The sequence below is a fragment of the Neofelis nebulosa genome, chromosome 7 (assembly GCF_028018385.1).
Source record: "Neofelis nebulosa isolate mNeoNeb1 chromosome 7, mNeoNeb1.pri, whole genome shotgun sequence".
Lineage (NCBI taxonomy): Eukaryota > Metazoa > Chordata > Mammalia > Carnivora > Felidae > Neofelis > Neofelis nebulosa.
Window position 1 is genome coordinate 47,978,164 of NC_080788.1, and position 20,132 is coordinate 47,998,295.

At 33.7% G+C, this 20,132-nt stretch overlaps 1 protein-coding gene across 15 annotated transcripts in view; it reads right to left on the bottom strand.

Moving 5' to 3' along the window:
• Positions 1 to 20,132, bottom strand: part of TCF12 (transcription factor 12) — a 379,898-nt gene that overhangs the window by 47,209 nt on the left and 312,557 nt on the right. For 12 of the 15 annotated variants that reach the window (XM_058737610.1, XM_058737609.1, XM_058737612.1 and 9 more), the window contains 4 exons: positions 2,942 to 3,047; positions 1,741 to 1,880; positions 1,319 to 1,463; positions 920 to 984 (listed from right to left, as the gene is read on the bottom strand). In XM_058737610.1, coding sequence (XP_058593593.1) covers positions 920 to 984; positions 1,319 to 1,463; positions 1,741 to 1,880; positions 2,942 to 3,047 — 456 coding nt within the window. Of the gene's footprint in view, positions 1 to 919; positions 985 to 1,318; positions 1,464 to 1,740; positions 1,881 to 2,941; positions 3,048 to 14,708; positions 14,873 to 20,132 lie in introns of those variants that run through there. The other 3 variants (XM_058737623.1, XM_058737619.1, XM_058737620.1) reach the window with 3 other exon arrangements.

A 20,132-nucleotide genomic window follows, 5' to 3' on the forward strand; every position in this document is an offset into this window, starting at 1 on the left:
TGATAGAGTTTAACTGTACCTCATAGAAAATGTAAGACAATTCTGTGGGAATTCTGAGAGGCATAACATTTAAGGGGAAAAAAGAAAAGAAATAAAAAGCCTTAGGAGACAAATTCATAAAGTCCAAAGCAGAAGGGCTTCTTTTAAATAAGTAGATTTGGAGTCTTTGTGGATTATTAGCAAACGCTTTCCCAAAATAATTCCAAAAGAAGGGATTTTAGTTTTGATATTTTAAGGATCAGCTAGCTATTAAAACAATCACTGCTTTCTCATTAATGATCTGATATGATATAAATTAGCTGCTCAAGAAAACATTATGAGATTCCTTTAAATCAGTTTTACTCATGTTAGCATTAGTTCCTTCAATGAATCTGGCTTTTTTTGGGAAAACTCTCCTTTCTTATTTTTTGAATGAATCAGTTGCAGATGACTTTCCCTTTTAAAAAGTATGTAAGCTACTTTTTGTCTTGGAAAAATTTCTCATGAAGGCACTTTCTTCTGTGGACCAGAAGAATAAGTGAAGAATAAATGAGTTGTCTTTCTTGGTTTCATTTGACTTACTTGAATGGGCAACTTACTAAGTATGTATTTAAAACTAATAAGTACATTTAATTATTAATCTCAGTAATTTGTTTTAAATTTAAAGATGCCCAAATTTCTCTTCCTTCTACTACATCTGTTCCATTAAGTCAAACATATTTAAGTTGAAGTTAGAAGGATAGGTCTTGCAGGAGTGGGGTTGGAAGGTGTTTTCCTGAGTTATTTTAAGGGCAGCATGAATCAATATAAACCAAGAATAGCTTTAAATGAGTTATGAAGTTGATTTTGTTATAACTACACCTTTTATGACATACTGTCCACAAAATACTGTTTAGCAGTGTAAAATTCATTCAGCAAAATATTTAAAATCAATACTCACAGATGCCAAAGCCTTTCCAAGTGCATCACCTGTCTGTGAACTTCCAGCGGCAGTCCCTCTGGTTCCTGAATATTTCAGGTAAAAAACAAAGAATTTTAGCAGGCAGACTTTTTTTTTTTTTTTTTTTTTAGCATTCTGCCATGATTTCAAGGGTGTTGTTCTTTACTGTTATCTCACACACAGTCACAACAAATCACCAAATATTGTGTATGTGTTGTATTTAATGAGCTAATTTAAGATGGGTTCCTTACCAGTTTTTACATTAATGACAATTTAAAAGCTTTTCTTCCTTCCTTTCATTTTTAGACTCAATACTAAAAAATACATCGAAAGATGTGGGGTTCATTGAAAATCCCCAAAGTAGGTTTTAGGAAGTTGTGCCAACCCAAAGCAGCTCACCGAGAATGCTATCTGATCCATTGATGGGAGGAGTGTGTGAGGCAGCAACGTACGGCGAACTGCTGGTACTGCCACGATGGAAGCTAGACATTGGCGGGAGACTCGTGTTTATGTCTGTTGGTGAGACTGAGTGTGGAGGATAGCTCTAGAGAAAGGAGGAAAGAGACATAATCTATTAAATACACTTTCTGCACATATGGCTGGACAACTATGACAATAGGTCAAAAAGAACATTACAAGCTGGCAGCTATAAAGTGTTACTATTGTCATGTACTTTTTAAAAAGGCAGGCTAAATGCAGTAAGCCCTGAAGTATTTACATGTCAGAAGTTTTGGCAGAATCAAATCTTACACTTGTAATCCAAAGAGAAACACAAGTGAGGACAAAGTGCTGCCGCACCCTAGTCATGTGTTACAGCCTACCAAGCGGTCATGTGAATGAAGGCTGCCGTAACTACTGGACTGAGACATGTGGGAAGTGGAGGTCCCCAGAATTCCACCAAAACCAGGCTGGCTCATCCCATTTGATGAACTCCAAAGGTCAGAAGAATTGTGGGTCCCATCTAAGACGAAAAGAGAAATATAAAATTTTCCTTAGCTAAAACGTTTTCTTTTATTTAGATGATGCTCTAAGAATTCCAAAGGGTACCCTCCAGATACTCATTCCCTGCCCCTTCTGACTCAGTCGTCCATTTACTTTTCTTCCCTCCAAACTGTGTAATTACTATTTAAAAAGAAGGAATAAGGCTTTATAGTTAGAGGAGAAAAAAAACAATCCAAACTGTAGTTGGTATATTGTTATAAAAATCCTTAGAAGATCTAAATTCTTATCAAGCAGGATAAAAAAAATCTCAAATTTGGGGATAGGTTGGATTTAATTTTGGTAAAATGGCATACCCATAAATATACAAAAAAGTTCTTTATAACAAGCAATGTACGTTATTATAAAAAACTATGAAACTGTGGAATAAATAAGTTTCTCTAACAGTAAACATAAGAAATTGATAATGACTATATTATAGACAGTCTTCAAATGAAATGTGTTAGCAATAACTTCACTCACCAGTGTAAAGTCAAGGAAGCGTTTATGTAGTGATTTATTGCTCCCATAGTATATGCTCCCCATAGTCCAAAACCACAGGAGACCAAATAAAAACGCAAGATACGAATTAAAGGAAATGCAACACTTTTTCTCTCTGAACAAGTCTTAATCTGTTCTATGATATTCACTGTATTTATATTGATCATTCTAGGGGTGACCTGAGTCTGCAATTTAAATAAGAAAGAGTTGTTAATAGCTTTCATTCACTTAAATTCTATGAGAAAGAGCAGCTCTACTCATTTTTCTCAAATGAAGTCCTTTATAAGTTCAATCAATACTGGATAGGCACTCCAAACGTTTGCTGGATATTCCGACTATATTGCAATCAGCAATAAATAACATTAGAAATTTTAATTTACTTTGGCCCCAAATGCATAGATATACCTGAATTCATACATACATTCATACATTTATACATGTGAATACCTGTGTAGGTATTCTCTTTCCTCACAGTTTTAAAATATTAGTTAATATACAATAGATAAACTGCTGTAGGATTGACAACTATCAAGCAGTACTTACCCTGCATAAAGAAAGTGCTAGCAAACATACTGGTTGGTGGCTTGGGAGATGGATAGCTAGGAGATTCACGGTTGAAATCATCTGAACTTGGGGATGGTGCATATACCTTAAAATTAAATGGGAAATTTAATTAAAATGGCTATGAGTGTCATAGCATTTGTGCAATATGAGTGCTACATTTCACCAAGGGCCTAAAAAGGCCTATATAGTATCTATAAAGGCCTACCAGAAATCCAAAGAAGTGGACTAAATCCACTTATATGTAATCTAACTCGGTTACCACCTACATATTTGGTCTTGGCTGATTACTAGAGAAAAATACTACTCCAAATAATCTTTGTGTGACACTTACACCGGTGGTTGAACAAATCATAAATGCTGAATTTGCTTACAAAACACAAATCCATATATAGGCTCATGATTCAAAATGTGGTGGTGGAAACAGATGTCTTTTGAATATAGCATGAAATAGAATTTGGGTTCGTAAAATTCATTCTTTTCACTGTTATAAGATTTATCAAAAACAAAATGAGTTTGGTTAAAAGTTACTATACTTTGTTATTATTAAAAGATATCCATGAAAGGCACAACACGGGTTTTCAGGAACTTGTTTAACTTATTAGTAAGGTTAGCAAAATTAAAACCAAATTCTGCTGAGGGGTTTTCTTTAATTTCAAGCAAACTTCTAAGTCTGGCACAGCTATAAGAAAAATCTCATTTAATTTATCAGAGCAGTATTAATTTCCTTTGGTAAACCTTTGCTTCAGATAAGCAAAATATGAACATTTTGAATTGGCAAATGGCCAAAATTGTCATTTCTCTGCAAAACTAAATGGGCAGCCAAATATCCTTAATAATTAAAACATGATAAAACCATTCTCATGGTGATTACTAAAATCAAGAAGGAAAACAAACAACAATTAAGGTGATGCATGCTCTGTAAAGGCAAAAGTAAACCAAGAGTCAGGAAGAATGGAAATGTGTCCTACTGAATGGTGTATGAAACGTATTTCTTTAGTTTGATAAGGGTATATCCATTAACTTTTACTCCAAAATAAAAACCCAAAGTGTTCACTTAAGTGGAAGCAAGTAGCTCCCTTATTAAAATTATGGGAGCATGTATAAAAATCATACACATATTTTTAGCATAAGCATAGAAAATTTCTGTAATTATACATAAGAAATCCAGTAGTTATACCTCTGGACATAGAGGTATCCTTCCAGAGGATGTTTACTTTATGTCCTTCTACATAGTCTGGTATTTTATCCCGAGCAAACATGTTTGTCTATGCACTAATAAAAAAGTTGATGAAGCACACACTGAGATTAAAATGGGGGCCAAGATTTTATTTACATAAACCATCATTCATACTCATTTATTCTTCCTCTGAGGCATTTAACAACTGTAAAGACTTCTGACAAATCACCTAACCTTCCAAGACTCAATTTCCTCATTGGTAAGATGGTGCTAATAGTACTTGCATTAGGGGGTTGATGGGAAAATCAAATGAGATAATACATATACAATGTTTAGCACAGTAAGCTCTAAGCATTAGCTAATGGTATCTCAATCATTTTTCTATCATTCTTGTAGGAGCCATTATACTGCCAATACTGCCCTTGTTCAGTCCCTGAAGAATGTTCTTTATAGTTTTTGTCTGCACATTCCTAATTAAAAAACAATTCATCCTAAATAAAAGGTTAAAAAGTCAATTTTTACTCTTCTTGCTAGTTGTTTCAATACTACCATAGGTGTGTATTTTTAATGGACTGGCATTCAGGTTAGTTTCCTCTCACATCCCAGAGGTAAAAACATACACCTGTGGTACCTGAGAAGTTCATGACAAGACAGATTTCTAAGAACTACCTAGAAGGACCCTAGATAAAGAAATTTGGCAGATAAAATGTGTTTTCTTACCCATTATACATATTAAATACATTTTTCTAGTTTAGTGCTATTATATGAGGTAGTGTCAGAATGAAATAATTGGGTATATACAGTTGTGTTTGGAATGTATTACACAGGCTGATGGGCAGGAAAAAGTTTTCAGGAAAGGAACTTTGCAATTTTTTCTTTTAATCCAGTTTCACTACCTAAACTTAGCCACAGCTAGATGTCCCGTGTCCCCTTTATACATAGATTTTCCTAAACGAGGCTGAAACTACAAATGATGAAGAATAAAGTAAATCCATAGACACAGTAAGAAAATACAAATGAGAATAAAATTCAGAAGACAGCATTATGCTTCTTGGTACAAATGCTTATTTACTATATACACCATCTCTGATCTCAAAGTAGGAAATAGAAAATTCTCTAATTCTATCCAGGTTATAGATTGAAACACTGTGTAAGCCTCTAACTTATGAAAAACAATTTCAGTTTTGATGTGCCATCTCACACAAAAAATCTATATAATATGGCCATTTAAATGTGTATTTTATCAATTTATATTTACTTATTCTTATTTCCATTCAATTCACTGTATCCCATGCATGATATACTTACACTTTAAAAAATCCTAAATGTTTGCAGTTATAAAAGCAAATAAAGGATAAATGTGACTAAACTGATTTACAAATCAAGGAGATACGCTGATCAGATAATGGTTAATGATCGTGGTCATGGAAAGCAAGAGAACCAAAAAACCCCACACAAAGCAGGAGAGACTTGCCTATTCTTATGTAAAAATTTTAAGCTGTATGGAAAAAAACAGGGCTCATTTTAGAGGTAAAGTTTTTTTTAATGTTAGTCTTTATAAACACATTTTGAAAAATAAATGGACTTAGAAAAAATCGATCTTATAAATGAAAACGGTAAAAACTCTACTGTAAGTTTGTCATTTTATTTACTAACATAAGTTCAAAGTTTTTATCACCATAAAAATGTTTTGAAAAACAAGGTTCCCTAAGAGGCCCATCTAACAGCATTTCTAACACCAGCCAAATAACTTTACTTTTGGTATCTCAACCACAGCTTGCAAAAACATAGATGCGATGTTATGAAGCAGCAGTTGTGCCAGTCTCAATTTTTCAGATCAAAGAGTTCTTGCGGCAAAGCGCAACTGATGTGGTCTCAAAGACTTTATTAACTCCAGATGTAGGGAAACAGTCCGCCAATTCCACAAAAAGAGCAAGTCTCTTTTAGTTACAATCAGTACTGGCCACAAATTAAAACCAGACTGCTTATGTCATCTGATCACCTGCACATAGATGCCAGGTTTTTTTTTTCCTAGTTAATGATCTAATCATATGTTTACATCTTAAGTATGATTTTGTATCACAACAAACAATCTTAAAATTAAGAGAGAAAGGACTATATATGCTTTAAGATTATTAAAATCTACTAGGAGTCAAACTGTTTTTAAGAGAAATAGAGGGGCACCTGGCTGGCTCAGTTGGTATAGAGCATCTGACTCTTGATCTCAGGGCTGTGAGTTCAAGCCCCATGAGGGGTACAGATATTACTTTAAAAAATAAAATCTTATAAAAAGGTACTAAAGTAATTTAAGATGTTCTATTAAGTGGTAGCTATTTAGAAATTTTCTTGAGAATTCTAGCTTCTAGGGGCACCTGGGAGGCTCAGTTGGTTAAACATCCGACTTCAGCTCAGGTCATGATCTTGTGGTTCACGAGTTCGATCCCCACGTCGGGCTCTGTGCTCAGAGCCTGGAGCCTGCTTTGGATTCTGTGTCTCCCTCTCTCTCTGCCCCTCCCCTACACATGCTCTTTCTCTCTCTCTCAAAAATAAACATTAAAAAAAAAAAAAGAAAAATAAAAAGATAAGATATAAAAAAAAGAATTCTAGCTTCTATTTCAGAATGTCAGGCTCATAGGAGTGATCATGGGACCGACCGTCTTTCTTCTTTCCCAAGCACTTATATTTTACCCTCCAGGAATGGTGATAAGAGTAATTCTGAGTGTATGTTGAACAGACTGTAACATTTATTCCAACTCAAATGAATATAACTGAAAATCTAAGTCTGATAGAAAAGAACAAATCCACAATATGTGTTTAATGTCCTCATCCCATCCACCCAAACTGACTTTAAGAGTGACAGAGCACGTTAGGGATGAGTATTTATCAATTACTCTTTTTTAAAAAATTTTTTATGTTTTTATTTTATTTTTGAGAGAGAGACAAAGTGCCAGTGGAAGAGGGGCAGAGAGAGAGAGGGACACATGGAATGTGAAGCAGGCTCCAGACTCTGAGCAGTCAGCACAGAGCCTGACGTGGGGCTTGAACTCACAAACCATGAGATCATGACCTGAGCCGAAGTCGGATGCTTAACCGACAGAGCCACCCAGGCGCCCAACAATTACTCTTTACAGTGATTACACAATTATCCTTGGGATATTTTAGCTCATACAACCAACTGGAGTCAAGTTAACAAAAACATTCCTTTTTACTTGCTTGGATGATTCAGTTTAGTCATATGGATAACTCCAAATTCAGGGCAAATCATTCTCTGTTCAGCTTTTAAAGGCTAAGCTGTGCACTGTGTTCTTCCTTTCAGTGCATCCTTCTGTGATTAATACTGGAAATATCCTTGTCAGGCAGGGGGGCATAATGATTTTCTGATAGTTATTGAGAAAAGATGCAAAGAAGGAGAAGTTTTTGTTAAAAAGATAGGTTTTTCTTGTCTTTTTTTTTTTTAATCTTGTCACATCCCAGTGATGAGTTAAAAGACGATGTCACTCCCCATGCCTTTAAAAATAGATCCATAGCCTGTGTGGTGGCTGATATTTTTAAATGTTCCAAATGATGAGAAGATGAGTTGGGAATTTTCTTTAGTATGTGAGAATAGCTATATATCTTAATTAAGATACCGTTCCACAGAAAATGAGAGGAATGATTTAGATGAAATCTATCCAACAGAAGTTTCTGTGAAGATGAAAATGTTCTACATCTGTGCTACAGAATACAGTAGCCACGAGTTACATGACTATTGAACACTAGAAAGGTGAATAGTACAACTGAGGAATTGAATTTTTAATTATACTTTAATTAATTTAAAGTCTTCTGTGACTAGTAGTTACTATATTGAACAACATAAGTTTAGATAATTTTTCCTTACCTAGTTTACAATTGCATAAATTACTGTGAAAAAAAAATTCTTGGAGTCTCATAAGCTCCAAGGCCTATGAAAACCAAAATCAGCCTAAACTGTCAAACAATTTAGGAACACCTTCACCTGATTTGGAAAAAAGAAAGGAGAAGCTTATATCCACTTTTCTAAACGTGCTCTAAAATACAGTAATCATTATCAAGATTTTATCCTGTTTAGGCTTCTATTAGCTCAGTTGTCAAGATGATTTGAATAGCAGTTTTCTTTAAATTGCAATATGTTAAGTATCATTAAAGACTTCAATACATGCTAATATGGACCTCCAATATATGAAAAGTTTAAAATAATAAGAGAAATCATCTTTAGCACAATCTTTATCAACTTACCAAAATAACAAAACAAAGCATTTGGCTAATTTCCTCCACGATCATAATTTCAGTTTTTTAAAATGTTTATTTGAGAGAGAGAGAGAGAGAGAGAGAGAGAGAGAGAGAGAGAGAGAAAGAAAGAGAGAACACACACACACACACGCACGCACGCGCGCGCGAGTGGGGGAGGGGAAGAGGGAGAGGGAGAAGCAGAATCCAAAGCAGGCTCCAGGCTCCCAGCTGTCAGCACAGAGCCCAATGTAGGGCTCAAACTCACAAACTGTGAGATCATGATCTGAGCCAAAGTCTGACACTTAACCGCCTGAGCTACCTAGGCGCCCCTCAAAATAAAAATGCAATATTGTATTCAGGAACATCCACTTACCTGATTTGTACATAAATATAGTTTATTGAACAATAAAAAATTTGTAAGTATATTTGAGTACCTAAAACCTGGGGTGGGGGGGGGGGGGAGGGGAAAGTGTAGGTCACTGGAAAAAAAAGAAAACCACAATCCAAGTCAAATCCTATCTTTAAGAACTGTAATTAAACCTCCAGGCCAATAATTTTTAAAATATGTGTAAGGGTCAACTTAAAAATTGAGAAAAACTAGGTAATTACTGTAAGAATTCATTCTTTAGCTATTGCTGATTAATCCAAGTCCCTCACACAGTAATACAAACAACAGTTTCTACTTCTGAATTTTGGAGGCACTGTATTTTGTAAAAAGAAGCTGTTTAAAAAAGAGTAAATAAAAATTTTGCTTTAATAGTTCTACTGATTCAGATAAAAGTGCTAGATGAGTGTTAGAGGAAGTTAAAGAAATTTCCTAAAAATAATTTCCTATTGATTTTCTGATCATTTGTAGCCATTATTTTCTATGAATACTGATCTGATATATAAACTCGGATAAAAAGTATCTTTAACCAAAATGGCGAAATTTTAAAGTCTCTGAAATTTAGGTCTTCCTACCTTCCTTGTATCTACTCTAATCTAAATTAAAACAAATATAACCCCCCAAAAAGACATTAGAAATTTTAAATAAATCTACGAAACAAAAATCTAACTTAAGAATTTTCCAATATCTAAGAATACTTAAATGACATATTTGATAAATATCTCAATGCTTTTGGTATTTTATTATTACATAGAAATAGAAATGTTGCCATAAATCCCAAATCTACTACTGGGGCTTTTAGGGTAATTCTGAGCCTAAGAGGGGAAACACGTAGATAGTCCCACTACTAAATACCATTAAGAACTCAAACCAGGGGCGCCTGGGTGGCGCAGTCGGTTAAGCGTCCGACTTCAGCCAGGTCACGATCTCGCGGTCCGTGAGTTCGAGCCCCGCATCAGGCTCTGGGCCGATGGCTCGGAGCCTGGAGCCTGTTTCCGATTCTGTGTCTCCCTCTCTCTCTGCCCCTCCCCCGTTCATGCTCTGTCTCTCTCTGTCCCAAAAATAAAAAAAAAATAAAAAAAACGTTGGAAAAAAAAAAAAAAAAGAACTCAAACCAAAGGCATCAAAGCGAAAAGTCTGAAGTAGAAGGACTAACTCAGGGGCATACAAACAATCTCTGTTAAGGAATCTTTTTACCTAATTAGCCTACTAAAAACACAACTGGAATTTCTATAAAATGAATAAAAATACATGTTTTTATTTTCAACGGTTTCATAAATAAAAGGATCAATGTCATTGCCCAAGAATTTATAGGGACATAGTTAGGGGTGAAATGAAGTAAAACTTCCTAACAACAATTAAGAAAACAAAATTCCAGCTTTCAGTACAAAGCAGCCTAAAATCAATTACTAGTTCTGCTAACAAGAATAGTTGGTATTACTGGTTTTCAATTGTGAGAAAAATGTCTTCGGAAGTCAAGCACATTTTTATTAATCTGAAATTAACATCACTGGGCATATTTCACCAGCTCGTTACTGGAACTGCTATCATTGTTGTAATAACCACAGTTTTTTCTGAAAGATAAACTATGTAATTTTAAGGGACTGGGTTTGAAACCTGTATCCTAGGATAATATACTGAATAAAAGCAGTGAATGTCACTTCTTAGCTCTCTACATTTTAAAGAAATTTAGATCCAACAATACAGCACCTGATCTCTTCCTTCAATACACTCATCAATTAGTGGAAAGGGATAGAAATTTCTTTCTAAAACATTAACAAAGCTGATCAATGACGACATACTCTTCTGGCAAAGGCTGTAGTTTTGACTGACTGGTATTTGTGCCCACAAATTAAGGAAACAAAAAAACCCCAAATCCTTGGAATCATATCTGGAATATAGTTTCAGATAGTTTTGGTAGAGAGGGGAAAAATCAAAGAAGATTTAAGTGAAAGTCCTTGTCATTCTATGTCTTTAGTACTGTATCTTCAGAGAATTCTTAAATTACTTCATATTTTCCTTATCATACAAATATTAGATTTTACTCTACAGGGCCCACAGATAGGCTGGAAATTTGAATTAATTCAATTGTACTTTGCTCTCTCATGTTAATTAGCAATAAATCCCCAATGGAAACAAAATGTAGCTCTATATACGATCATCCTGGTTTCTAAGCTTTTATTAACTGAAATGTTTATTTGAAAAATAAGGCTTAGAAGTATTTACAATGCAATTTTATCTACTTCCTACTCTAATTCTTATGAAAATACAAATTACGTGGGCAGGCAGGTGCCAAAACCATGGCTAAACCAATTTTTACTACGGTGTGTTCTATTAGAAGAGGAGACTATGCTAGTCTGATTTCCTGAGTTTTTAAACATATCTAATTTAAAGCTCTTCATCTTAAATAGAAACTAGTAAAACTCTGCTTGACTGACCACATCAATTTACATTCATAAAACTGTTAGTCTCATCATATATACAAAATATATGTATTTGTAAGAATGGCCTAGTGTTTTCCTCAGTTACATCTTCTTTCCAGTGCAGTATATTTTCATACACATAAATTACAGTAAGGATTAAAGAAGTTTGGCCCTTTGCTATGGAGACTAGTTAACTTGCCCTTGGGAAAACCTGCTCTTGAGAGAGAGAGCTAGGTTCAAGTTTGAACTCAGCACTTACTAACTGGGTGGTGCTTGAGCAAGTTACTTAACTTCCCTGAACCTCTTTTTCCTTATTTATAAAAGGAGAGTAGTAATAACTAAATGACAGAGTGTTTGTGAGGATTAAATGAGGTAAACATAAAGTCTCAGCATAGTTCTTGACACAGACTAGTCCTTCTAATCATGTTAGTTCCTGTCTCTTCTTTCCCAGATTCCACTGAAAGAAGCTCAATATTAAAAATGTGCTTCTAAGCTTGAGTTTCAAAACTTGGATTTCTGTGTTGTCTCTAATAAGATTAAAATAATCCCCTGATACAATTAAAAGAGCATCATGTCTGTACTTGCTGCAATTTTTATACCTGGAACACTCTGTAGCATCTTCAGTTCAAGGCCTAGAAAATGGAGGCTGATCAGATCAGAGGAAGGCCGAAACTCCAGAATCCTCAAGGTGAAGAAAACAGGAATCCTCTCCTCCCAAAACTTTACTTCCTTTACCTCTAAGACTTTCTACCTTTCTGCACAAAGGACACAATTTAGTCATATCAATGAGAAAACTGAATGCAGGCCAAGTTCTTTATATATTAAAGGATGCTCAGAAACCTATTATTCCTTGCTATTTTTTAAATCTCAAAAAATCGGTAATATTCAAAATGTTTTTCAGTTTCCTATTTATAATAAACACATTAATATTTTACAGTATGGTACAGAATACAACTACACAAAGCTACAGATGATACAGATCATTAACCCCTTCTCTTTTCAAATAGTGGGGAAAATAGGGTTAACATCTTGGCTTTTCTTTTCTGAATAGAGATGCCCACGCCTGTTATATTTCCAACAATACAATGCAACCACAAAATCTTAGATAATATGGAAAGCCTCTTCTCTCAATTTTTTTTTTGCTAGAGATTATTCAGTCTTACTATTAAAATACCTCAAACATCCTTAAATATATGAAACCAACTTGAAAATTTAAAAATAAAATATGGAAAAAAAGAGAAAGCATTGTAGACCAATACCACTTAGGATTTCTTGCTGCCTAATACCCATAATGGGATCTTAAAAATGAAATCAATGTGAACCTATTAGCATTTTAAACTATTAATCTGCCCTATCATCTAAAATAAACTGTAAGGTAGGATTAAAGAGTGAGCTTAAATTTAACCTGTTCACTATGAGAATTATATAAAAATTCCATAACTTAAGTAAGGAAGTATATTTCACTGAAGTCTGGAAATACCAAGTTAAAGTGCCAGTTTCTACCATAATGCATTTATGGGTAGACAATCCCCAATATATACTAAAATGAGGCATTTACATAGTTTTTGGGTAATATAATTACATACTATATGGTTTTCTCATTGAAGAGTTAGAAGAGAATAAAAAACTAGAGGGTGAAAATAAAATAGATATAAGAAAATACATTAAGAGTAGGACCTTAACCTACAGAGAACTAAGCAATATATCATCTCTTTATGCATTTTTCAAGAACATAAAAGTCACCTTTGACCTATATCAGGCACAGGCTATCAATTTTCAGGCTACACTTCTCTATCATACCAGCTATGTCATCTACCGTAAGTCTGGAAATACTTAATACCATCAAAGATGTTCCCTGCCCCCAGCCCAATGTAGAACAAAGAGAAATGTTGTAATAGAGTGATCTGTGCTCTCAAAAGAATGAAGTCTAAACTCAATTTGAGTTACAGTCTCTCTGTTTCAGAGGTCCTATATAATTAATTTTACTGAACTCACAGACACACACACACACACACACACACACACACACACACACACACACACACTCCTCTTAGAAAAGACTATTTTACTTAGAATTAGACATAAAAGAAAAGTATTTTCACATTTTAATGACAATTGGTAAAGACGCTATAGAATAGAAATCAAGTAATTTCACTTTTATTACTCATCTAAATCTATCTCTCACATTCTCCAAAGCTATGCTTTTATGGGTAGCGTGAACATACACTTCTTGATCAGTTTAGGATATTTTGGCTTGATTATCATTTTTTAAGAAAGCTTACCCAAACGTTAACAACCAAATGCTAACAGAGTCCAAGGAGGCCTTCTCAAAGCAGTCAAAGAATGAAAAATGCTTTCATTAGTTCTCATGTACCCTGGTTAGAACCATATGTTACTTTAAAATATTTTCAAGCAGTAAAAAGGGAGGGAACAAACATATCTGATTTTATACCTATTTTAGGAAAATGTGATTAAATTTTCTTTATAACTTCAAACATTAATATTAAAAATACCTCCACCCCCAACCATTAAAAAAACAACAACAACACTAAAATCATGTATGTATTTAATAAGACACCTGAGGGGGGAATTTCTTTTTTGGGAAGACTGAAGAGGAAAATACTGAATTTCTGACATGAACCCAAGATTGTTATTCACCAGTATGACATTTCTATAATGTTTATCAATTATCTTACAAGGATAACTCCTATTGAATCTTCCAGAGAAGTTCACTTTCTTTTTAAAATATACAAAATCTTCTGACTTAAAGATACTTTTGTAGAAACCTACTAAAAAATACTAAGTAATTAAAGAATAGGAAAATCTTGCTTAGCAACACAGAAAAGTATTATTTTAAAACATCTAACCATGTGCTATAAATTGACCAGAAATACATTCTTTGGAAAATGTTTAAATGCATTCTTTGAAAAATAGTGATTTATTTTATGAATCTGTACAGGGTCAAAATTCTAGTTTGATTGGAAACAGATGGTATCCCAGTAAAGTCGGGCTCTGGACCTGAAACTCCAAACAGGAAATACGGTCCTCACTAGCTGACTGCTTCCCTAATCATTCCCAGAGCTTCATACTTGTTATTTTTATGAATATCCAAGATGACTTTCATCTTTCCCTTCTATCTACAAAGCATCAAACACTCCTCTCTCTCTCTGTGAGTGCGTGTGTATTTTATATATAGACTAGATGTTTACAATATAAGAAAACATTGAAACAAATGTACTTTCGAGCTCATTGCTAGTAAAGACATCAGGCATTAAAAATAATAACTCACAAATTCAAGTTTATTTTCTATCCTATTTAAAAAATAAAAGCGAACAACTACTGAGTAATAGTATCAAAGGCAACTTTACTGACACTACTTACAAAGAAATACATAGTTTAAATGTATTGCAGAAAATGAGAGAACTCACAGGTTTTAGTCAAAAGCAATTAATCTACACTGCTTTCCATTAAACAACCCAGTTAGAAGCTACGTGAACAAAGAAAAAGACTTACCGTTTTCCCATTGTAGTAATACATCAAAGAATTGCTGCCCATTCCAGGGACAGGGTAAGCACAATACATGTTGATTTTGAAAATGCTAGTTTGCAGCTAATGCACACAGCTTCTCTCCAAGACATACATCCACACAGCCAAACAGAGTTAAGTCTTCAGCACTATGCATCCACACATGGATCTACTCAAAAGGAACTTATGCAAAATAGGACTGAACCAACTCACAGAGCAGAGAGGGAGGGTTTATGCTGTAATAACCTCTTTCAATTTCTGTCAAGACCTTGCATTGGTGGAGGATACCAATAAGACAAAGTTTGGGGTATTAAAAAAATACAAGTCACTTACAAATGCTAAATAATGAAAATAGATACTGTTCCTGGAGATAAATATTCCAGTAAATTGTTAATTTTGTCATCTCTCTCTCAAAGAAAGGCAAATTGACATCTGTTAATCTGTTTTTAGTTTTAATTAAATTAGACTACAGGTGGCAGGGAAACCTAGCTTGCTACACCTCTAGCAACATTACCATCTGGCCTGCTCCAAAGTTGCTTCCAACTTTGATAAACACATAATCAAGCTATCAGGAATTGGAAACACTGAATCATGTCTAACAAGAAGGATCTAGACGGTTAAGCTTTGTACAAAATCACTTCCTGGAGAAAGCAGACCCATCATGTAAGTACCTCTGAACTAACTAGAAAAAACCATGATTTTTTTTTAAGTTATAAAAATCATACTGAAAAAAGTTTTGAAAGGAGCACATTTCATGAAAAAGTTCAGTACAAAAGCTTAAAAAATTATCTTGAAAATAAATGTTTGTTAAAGCAGACATATTTAATAATAAAGATTTTCAGTTATAATCTCCTTAAATTCCTCATTCACAACACCAATTAAAAAGTTTATAATGGACTGCACTCTTCCAGAACATCTAATATGTAAAAGCAATTCAGTAAATAGAAAAAAAACAAAGTTTTGTTTTCCCTTATATAAAAGTATGAGAGGCTGGTGTGTATAACAGACAAGATAGGCACTATAGCTGATAAACAAAAAAGGCTTCTTGGAAGTCTTTCCTCCAAGTTCATTATTGTTCTTAAAGAATAGCTTATATATTCATATTTTTATGTTAATACTCAAATTTCTCAAAAAGAAAAAATAAACAGTATGGGAATAAAAGTCCCTTATAAGGACTTAAACAATTCACCGTACTTATAAGTCAAAAGGTTTTAGACACTGCTTGCAAATTCATGTTTCTCCCACAAATTATTTTGTTATTTAAAAAATTTTCAATTTGTCTTTTGGATTTGTCTGGATTCTAACCCGGAAAAACAGAAGAGAAACATTTCTTTCTTTTCTTCCCATCAAAACCTCTTTGTAATACTGTCTCTTCTCTCTGTGCCTTGTAGGTTCTAACAAAACTGCTAATAAAAGGAGAGCAAACAAGGAGTACATCACCTTTTTAAAAGGCACCTTTCATGAAGCAAAGCTCTTCTAAAAAATATTCCAGAAATATTCAATAAGACAGTAAAAAAAATCTGAAAACAAACAAAATCTATTCTTATGAAACATATTGATCAAATTATAGTAATAAAACCAAATCAGACAATAAGGCCAGCTAACTTCACAATGTTTAAAAGCTGATGGTATCGGAATAACAATAAAACCTCCCCACATTCTCCAGATACGGAAAAGGCTAAGCAGCAGCTGCAAAAGAACATCACTGTACAGCAGACTATTAAAATGCCAGTCTGCAGAGTGGTTTGTAACTTCCTCCCTCCTGAGAGGCCACAAAGACTTCATTTCAATCCTTAGAGAACTGTGTAAAAAGCTTTGATTTACAATTAACAATGCCACGTCTTAAAACCATTCAAGTAAATTTCACTCTTTCATAGATAGATACAGTCATTCCCTAACAGAACAGCTACTCTTAAAAAAAAAAAAAAAGGAAAATCAATTATCTAAAATAAAACTTTCTTTCTCTTAATGATTAAAATTTAAAAACAAATTTTGAATAGAAATTGAGGAGGAATGGGGCAAAGAGGGAAGCCACAAAACACTGATAATACCTGAACATTTTCTTCCTGTAATCACTGCTCCAACCTGAGACAACTTCTGTATGTTGGTAACAACAACAACAACAACAACAACAACAACAAAATCCACTTATAGTAGTTAGGCTCATTTCTCTGGGATTTGCCAGTAAAGAGTACTATTTTGTCTGATAAAAACAAACAGTATAATGTGAACCCAACTATGCAATCTTAGCTATTAAAACACAATGAAAATTTTAGTATTTCATTAACAGTTCTTTATTTTAGATACAACTATATGATATTGTGAAAAGAATAAACAAATATTCACGTAAAAGAAAACTGAGAGTAAAGCCAGACAGTATAATCTTTTACTCTTCTAAAGTAGTTTATTAAGCAATTGGAGAAGTTTGCTACTAAAGCTGAAACCTGAATGTGAAATGTAATAGTTTCTAAAGAGAGTTGAGTAATTAAAAGCTTTTGCTTCTCTTTTTCATTCCTGCTTTCAAAAACACAGATACAAAATCCATACAGGTGCATTTAAAACAGCTCCCTCTTCCCCAATATACAACATATTCACTTGGTATACGCTACTTCCTAAATTCAGAAGCAGAATTTAGAAAGCAGAAACTTAGAAAGAGAGATCTAAAGCTCCCTCTTCCCCAATATACAACATATTCACTTGGTATATGCTACTGCCTAAATTCAAAAGCAGAATTTAGGAAGCAGAAACTTAGAAAGAGAGATCTACATACATACGACATTAAATGATTTTTTTTGAACACAGTAAATCATCATGAAAACGGTGGTAATCTAAATAAAGTGTTCCCATATTCTACTTCTATGCTACAGCAAGGTCTTCCATTACTCCCAAATATCATTTTTTTTTAAGCTGGCTTTACCCCAAAGAAACTAAAACTGGTTGACGTAGACAATCATTTTCTTTATCACAATTACAAATGATCTTTTAGAAGTGTTTTTTCTCTTCCCCAAAAATATTTTGTGAAAAAAATTCTAATTTAATCTATGTAACAGCTGCAGCACATTTTTTTTCCTTAAGAAGAATCATATTACAGGAAAAAAAGGCATATAGATGGATCAAGTACTGCTCTGGTGAATGCAGTTGTTTAATCTTTGCCTTTTTTTTTTTTTTTTTTTTAAAGGAACATGTCAAGGGTTAATCCTGTGACTTAGTCTGACAAAACGAGTCAGCTGGAGACAGGGCCACTTTTTAAATGTGATTGCAGACAGACGTGCAGTCTGCACAGGAGCTCTGAACTGTCATGTACTTTTTATCCTGAATTGTTTCCACCCACAATTCTACGTAATCACTTATATGTTATTCTAAGAGTATGTGATCTGACTTAATATTCATGCTACCTCGTCTAATAATCTAAACAATCACCAAGTTTTATAACAAAATGGGCATTCCCGTAAACATTGGCAACATGATTAATGAAAATGTCACAGAACCCTGGAAAAATATGACTTGGAGCCATATATCTTTTATTAGCAAACTGATGATTCCTGGTTTGAGGATTATTGCATTTCACTGAATTTCATGTATGGTTCCCCTTCCTTCAATAGTTCAGGATGTAATGTTTATTGCCTTTCCAACAGCCATCAAGCACAGACCTAAACTAGATAAGAAAAAGCTATAATGTACTTTGCCTAAGTGATTTTACTTCTTTACTGAAGATTTAGATTTAGGAAATGATGTTTTCAAAAAGTCTACTAGGTAGGGACTATCTGGCAACTTCTATTTAAATCCCAATCCCACACGCAAAAATTTCCTTTTTCCTTCTTATTTTTCTGTTGGTTCAGAAACAGACAACTTTTCCTTGGAGAGCTATGCAAAATTTCATGGAATTACCTATGCAGTATTATATTTTAATCTATTTTGTTAGCTCTTCTTATCCCTATTTGGATCACTATAGCTCTCTTCCCTGTTTTTTAAACTATTCTTAAGAATGTTTCAAGAATAATCTAAAATTCTAAAAAGTTTTCAAAAGAAAATTCTGAATTACACATCTTGAATTAATTAGTAATAAACGTCAGTTAATGGTTTATCTTATTGTACATTTTTCTATAACAAGGAGGTAACATTCTGGTGTCCCAAAAGGCTAGAGTATCTAACTGCCTAGAAAAGTAAATCTAAAACCCGTTCAGAAGATTCCTCTTGAAAAGTTTCAACATTATTTCTAAGTGAATCAATTCCTGGAAAATAAGACTTTCAGAGTGATAAATGGAGCCAAACAAAGTTTACATGTGAATAATTCCACAAATGAGCTCTGTATTTTCCTAAGCATGAAACTCAGTAAATAGCTAATAAATTATGCAAGGGAGGTGGGAGTGAGGATAGGTTTAAGAGGGATAATAAGTGAGAGAATCTACAAGTGGGCAGATTCAGAGCAAAAGACCCTTCCCCAATGCCTCCTCTTCCTTATTTAGCTTGTAGACAGATGACCTGTGAATGAATGTGGTCTCCTACTAAATATGCAGTATTTTAGTTAGCCTGGCTAACTAAATCAGACACAAAAATTCCAGGTTTTATATCTGAATATTATATTGTAGATTTTTCTAGTACATGCTGCTTTGTTACTAAAAACCACTCCTAAGTGTTCAGGAAGTTGCTTCTGGTCTTTTTCTAAAACCCTCACAATTTACAAAATTTACTTTTGCAAAAGAGAAAGCAAGAATATAAAACTCTAGCAAAATAATGCATCTCTCTTAAACCAATCCATTAACATTCAATGCATATTATTTAAAAATAATGCTATTAATCTGAAATCATATAATGCATCTTCTAATTCAACAATGTCACTCTAATTTTGTTGATTCCTATCACTCAGTAAAGAGGCTTCCAAATACTGTCTTTCCACTATATAAAAATCTTAAAAATCAATGACTTTATTTTGTGATTTTTATATCTCAGGTGATACTCTGAAAAAATCGTTTCAATTATGCCTTAATTTTGAGTACCTAAATCTTAGCCAAACCAAATAATAATCAGAGTTATAATGGATGGTATTATAGATTGGTCCGAGCACTGGTACACAGTTTATTTGGATATTGGTAGGGTATTAGGAGCATCAACATACATATAAACATATACTTCTCAGAGCAGAGTAAAAAAATGCTGGAGTTCACAAATCATGTCTGTCTCATTACCTGTCTCAGAGAACATCAGATTTCTTATTACAAAAATCTCAAATCTAACTTGAGTTTTACAAATGCTTAATGATTAACAAAATAGAAAACATCTATCTCTATAGCCAATGGCAAATCAGCTGTATAAACTGTATATACAGGGAACAAAGAAAACTGTTTAGTTCCCCCTCTGACAACCATTTGAGTATAATGAGGATGTGTAAAAACAACTATAACTTCTGGAGGA